The sequence below is a fragment of the Oryctolagus cuniculus genome, chromosome 1 (genome assembly GCF_964237555.1).
Source record: "Oryctolagus cuniculus chromosome 1, mOryCun1.1, whole genome shotgun sequence".
NCBI classification, from domain to species: Eukaryota; Metazoa; Chordata; class Mammalia; order Lagomorpha; family Leporidae; genus Oryctolagus; species Oryctolagus cuniculus.
Genome location: NC_091432.1, coordinates 46,282,486 through 46,288,173, shown reverse-complemented (window position 1 = coordinate 46,288,173; position 5,688 = coordinate 46,282,486). Strand labels below are relative to the sequence as shown.

The following is a 5,688-nucleotide window of genomic DNA, read 5'->3' as shown; positions in this document are numbered from 1 at the left end:
GAAACCCAGCATTTGGACTTGAATAGCATTGTTCCCTTAGCTCTGCACCCTGTGAATTTTAAAAAATTATTTATTTATTTGAAAGGCAAAGTTACAGAGAGGCAGAGAGAGAGATTGATTGATCCTCCATCCGCTGGCTCACTTCCCAAATGGCTACAATGATTGGAGCTGGGCCCATCCAAAGCCAAGAGCCGGGAGCCTCCTCCCGGTCTCCCACGCTTGTGTAGTGGCCCAAGCTCTTGGGCCATCTTCTGCTGCTTTCTTTCCCAGGCCATAGCAGAGAGCTGGATCGGAAGTGGAGCAGCCAGGACTTGTATCAGAGCCCATATGGGACACAGGCACTGCAGGCAGCAGCTCCACCTGCTAGGCCACAGCACTGGCCCCTGCACCCTGTGACTTAATGACACCACTGGGTCATTGTATCCATTCTACTTTTTATTTGGTATTTGTTCATTTGATACATATGTACATATATAAAATTCTGTACATGGCAAAAATACAAAATATTTCTTTATAAGTTATGCAATTAAACCGCTACCTTTTTAAAGTTTAAAAACCATTGCAAAAAGGAGAAAAAGCACTCTAGACAGTCTTTTTTTAGTTATTCACAATAACCTTGGTATAAAATAGCCATACAACATGTGTACAAAATAGCATAAGTTCATAAAAGCTGTGCAAAGACAGCAAAGTTCGGTGAAAGAAAAAAAAAATCTAAGGCTTGTGGACCCCTCCATCCACACAGTGCCCCCTGTGCTTAGACACTTTGTAATCCCCTCCCCAGATATAAAATATTAGGGCACATCGTAGAGTCCGCTGTCCATATACTGTGGATGCAGGCATTAAAGAAAAGCTTTCACACACACATGCACACACGCACACACGCACACATACGAGCAAACAGACTGATCCTCCCCCACCCCCAAGTTTGAGAACTTACTCTCCCCCCTCCAAAAGCATTTGGGAAATGAGAACAAAGAGTCAATATTCACATTGTTCCTTAGACGGAGAGCCACAGGTCCTCAGGGCACTTCCTAAGGGGTTGGCTATGGGAAGGCCGGGGTCGGGGCTAGGGGTACCCCAGCCTGCAGCAGGGTAGGAGGCCCTTGCAGTGTAGGATAGGCAGGTGTAGGGACCCACGGCGTCAGGGGGGCTGGGCGTCAGTTATGCGCTTGGTGTAGCTCCGTGTGGGGCTGAGGATGCTGAAGACCATCAGGGCCTGGTTCAGAGGTAGTACAGGCCATAGGGTGGAGGAACCCCTGGAACCGCAACGCACTGAGTTCCAAATGCTTTGCAATCAACAAGGTAGAATGGAGGGTTAAGTCTGAGACCAAGCCCGAGATTTAAGGAGGGAGGGCTGCTCTGAGGTGGTGCTGGGGCGGGCGCGGGAGGGGGGGGGGGCGGAATCGTCGCCCTGGACCCTGGACGTGGTGCAGGTACTGCGGTGGGGAGCCGCAGCATCCCCGCCGGGTCACAAAGCGATTGGCGCAGACTGGATCACACCTGTTCAATGCCAAAGCACCTGAAACCAGTACCGGGCGCGCGCCGGTGCGGTCCTAGGACACGGTGATTTCCTCCTCGTCCTCGCCCTCCTCGTCCTCCTCGTCGGAGTCAGAGAAGTCCGAAGGTTTGCCGGGGCTGCTGGAGTGCGCGGGCGAGGGGGGCAGCGGCCCGTCGAGGCGCGCGTCCCGCAGGTGCCGAGGCTCTGGGGACGCGTGGAAGGCCAGGCGGTGCGGGGGGCTGCCCGGGGCCTCGTCTTCATCGTCGTCGTCCCCAGGGACCTTCTGGCCCACGTCGCTGAGGTCCGGGTGCGGGTTGAGCTTGGTGGGGAGGGTCTGCTCTCTGCAGCCGCCGCTGGACAGGAGTTCGCGCTCCTTGGAGTTCCGCCATTTCATGCGTCGGTTCTGGAACCAGATTTTCACCTGCGGGGCCCGGAGAAGCCACTGTGAGTGCTGGGGTCTTGGGGAAGGGTGCGGGACGGCTCGGCGGGACTGTGGAGGTGGGGGGCGTCTTTCCCCGTTCGCTGTCTCCGCACCCCAGCACTCGCGCAGCCCTGACTCCCCCCTCCCGCCCCTCCACCCTCTGGCACCTAGGCTGGTGAGCCCGGGAGAGGGAAGCGGGCTGTCCCTAGGAGCCTCGAAGAAGCTAGCGGGGGCATTTCCGCCCCCGTTAGGCCTCGGTTTCCCCATCTGTACAATGGGATGACTTCAGAGACACCCCCCTCCCCGCAGTGGCAGACGCGAGGCGCGGGGGTGGAAGGGTGCGGGGTAGGGCGGACACGGCCGTCACCTGCGAGTCCTTCAAGCCCAGCTTGGCCGCCAGCTTCTTGCGGTCAGGCTTGCTGATGTACTTCTGCTTCTGGAACATCTTCTCCAGCGCCTTGCGCTGAACGTCGGAGAACACGGCGCGACGCAGCATGCCCCGGCGTGGTTTGCCGCGGGCAGCCAGCGGCCACGAGAAGGTCCCGGGGATGGGCACGACGCTCGAGGACGCTACAGGGGGGCAGAGAGGTGGCCGCTGAGTGGGCGGTCTCCCGCCGAGACCCGGTGGCGTCCGTCCTCCACCGCGGCTTTCCCAGTCTTTCTCGCTCCCGCTCAGATCCCTTCATCTCTTTAAAGCACCACCCCCCCCCCCCTTTCTCCCGCTGGAGAACCTGCAAGACCAAATGGCTCTTTCCGCCCAAATGACTTTTTCTTTCAACCGTGCAAACCCGGATTAGGTGGGAGCACGAAGCCGCAGCCAACAATCCCCACCGTAGTCCATTTCGTTGTTCCGTGCAACGGTTTTAGAGAAACAAACCCGCGTACGCCGGCCAAAACAGCCGCAAATAAAAAGTAAATTACAGGAAAATTAAGCAGCTGAGGCCACTGAGTTTTCGCGCCCCACCCCCACCCCCAAAACGTCTATCACCTGGGCGGCTTTTTGCACTTTTGATGAAAATTTGATGGAGGAGAATTCACTTTCGATTCCTCTTTTTATATTAATCTTTCTTCCCCTCCCCCACAAAACATAAAGAATTCGGCCGAATACATGAAAAGTGGCAGCTAATTAGCACACTGACCGCTTCCCAATGGGTATTGGCATGATAAAAAGGGGGGAGAGTTTCTCTTTAAGAGAGAGGGGGGGAAAAAACCTAAAAAGATACAGAGCCTCTAATGAAGCGTGAATGGTAATTGTGTAGTAATGAACTAACAGAAAAAGACTGAGAACAAGCAGCGAAAGCCCTATATTACTGGGACAAAAGAGATTTACACTTTCAAACTAAACACAACTGCAGGCCAGGACTATTGGGAGAATACTGATGGCAGAGGCTTCTCTTCCCCGAATCATTTTCATTAAATGGACATGAAAAGCTATTTATAAAGCTCGGGTTGTTTTTGTCAGAGCATTGAGATGAGGTAGAAAGGGAGCAAATTCCATTAGCAGCAGCAGCATGAATGGTGGAGTGCGGGGTGGGGGTAGGGATTGGTGAATTTGCTCTCCTTGACAAAAAAAAAAATCAATTGCTTATTTCCCTCCTGATATTCGGAGTGCTGTCCTGGGCTCCCCACATCCCCTCCCCTGCCGTCCCTGCCAGCATCTCTTCTCTGTCTAGGGGCTCCCCCCTTTTCCTAGTCCGTGTGTGTTGTGACTAGCTACAGAGTTTGAGTCATCCTTGGAGTCACCAGTGAGATTCCAGGATGGGAACTTGGTGGAAAGCTGTGGTCTTCCCCTTCAGGCTGGGGCCCACATGCGCATTTCCCTAGGGCTGTTGGTGATTTTACCAGCTGAATGGTGGTGAAACGGATACAGTGGTAGAGGGAGGGAGGGTCTGAGACGCTGTTGGAAAGAGAAGGTTGGGGTTGGGGAAGGATCTCGCTCCTCTCCCCCTTGGACGACCCCAGGCATCCCACACAAGCGGGCACCCCATGTGGTCTTGTGAAAAGCCCCAAGCCTTGAATGAGAAATTAGCCCCGGCTGGTAGGTGTCTCTGGGCAGCGTGGAGGGCCGAGGGCCGGTCTGTGTGTGGCTGCCCGGAGGAGCTGACCAATTGGTCATGGTGCTGAAACCTTTGTGGGGAATCGTGAGCAAGTGCACTGCCTCTGTGGGAAAACGGCGGCGTGAAGGGATGCCAACAGTTCCTCGCCGGGAAGGGAACCGCCTCAAACTGGGACCATGACAATTCCTGCTAATTTGTAGAGCAGGGAATTGGTGCACAGTGTCAAGCAGTCACTGCTTGTGCTAAATAGGGCATCAAATTGGCGCGACGGATTCGTGAATGTTGTACGCCTTGCAACCTCTGAACCACATCGTAACCCCGAGCGGTGGACGGAGAAATACGGCTTGGGGGCAAGGGAGCGCCGCCTGGCCTCGCGCGAGGAGACGGGGCGAGACCTACCTGGGAAATAGGACGATCTGATGAAGGGCTGGAAGGAGCCTTCGAAGTAGGGAAAGGCGAACGTCTTGGGAGGGACGCTCTGGAGCAAGGCGGGGGATGCTTCTGGGGGAGAGGGAGCGAGAAAAGGAATTCGATCACGTATTTAAGTATTACAAAACCCACTGCACGTGGGACAAGATGAACCCTTCCGCTGGTTCCAGGTGTGAGCCTTCACGTATAAAAGTACAGCACGTATTTCCAACGTGGTCTCTTTCTGTGCGGAGCTTTCTTTCCCCGCCCCAAGGAATCTGCTGCGCCGCCTCTCCCACTCTGCATCCTAGGCTAAGGAGATAGGACTAGAGCAGGGGAAAAACTCGCAGCTCCATAATACCAAACTGTTGCAAGAAATAGTTCATCGTGGCGTTTTTCTTAAAAAAAAAAAAATTGTCTTCAGGGAGCAGAAGCGCAGATGCGCAGGGAGGTGCGCTCAGCTTTGCAGCCGCGCGAGAGCACTGCGCGCGCTCAAGTCCATTCCGGGCGAGCCGCGGGACCTGAGACTCCTGTTGCCCGACGTGGGGTCTCGCGGGACCTGAGACTCCTGTTGCCCGACGTGGGGTCTCGGAGTTCGTGCGCACGTGTGTAGATGGTTGTGTTAGTACCCGCTCTGCAAAGGAAACTGAGGCCAGAGCCCTCGGCACAGGCCTGGCCCCTGAATTGACCCCTCAGCACTCTGCCCCTACTTACCTGTTCTGGGTGCCGAGGAGAGGATGGCGTTCACCCCAAACTTCAGAAACGTGGGCTCGCTGGCAGGGGAGAGGGCCGTCTGTGGAGAGCTGCCCCGCCGGCTGCCGGGACCCGGGGAGCCCAGGTCAGAAGCCCCCGTGTCGGTGAGGGCTGCGGGAGCCCCCTGCCTGGGCGGCGATACGCTGGTTGCGGGCACGCTGCGGGGCAGGTAGGCTGGGGGCCGGCTGATGCGAATCAGATCCTCCACCAGGAAGCTGGAGTGGCCAGAAAATGCGGACTGCAGGGACTGGGGCAGGGTCAAGGTGGGCGTGGGCCGCAGGAGGTTTGGGTACCCGGCGGGGGGCGCGAGGAGGCCCGGGAACATCATGGTAGACGCGGGGCGGGCGGAATAACCCTTCTTCCAGTGGCCGGAGGGTAAACGCCTGGCTTCCCGCCCCTCCCGCCCCCGCAGTGCCCTCTCTGGGGCCTAGCGAACGTCCCTAAGTCACGATCCCACTTGGGCGTCGGCGAGTCTTCCGTGGTCTTCCCGTCGAGGTGATGGTTTTATAGCGGCCCGCCCGCCAAAGCGCTTTGAAAAGTGACAGCTCTGA

The 5,688-nt window shown here is 56.5% G+C and overlaps 1 protein-coding gene across 1 annotated transcript; it reads right to left on the bottom strand.

Moving 5' to 3' along the window:
- Positions 1-422: 422 nt before the first annotated feature.
- Positions 423-5,465, bottom strand: DBX1 (developing brain homeobox 1). The gene is made up of 4 exons (XM_002708959.4): positions 5,099-5,465; positions 4,376-4,477; positions 2,287-2,489; positions 423-1,919 (listed from the first exon to the last, which is right to left on the bottom strand). The coding sequence occupies exons 1-4, from the start codon at positions 5,463-5,465 to the stop codon at positions 1,554-1,556; spliced, it is 1,038 nt and encodes a 345-aa protein (XP_002709005.1). The 3' UTR covers positions 423-1,553.
- Positions 5,466-5,688: the final 223 nt, after the last annotated feature.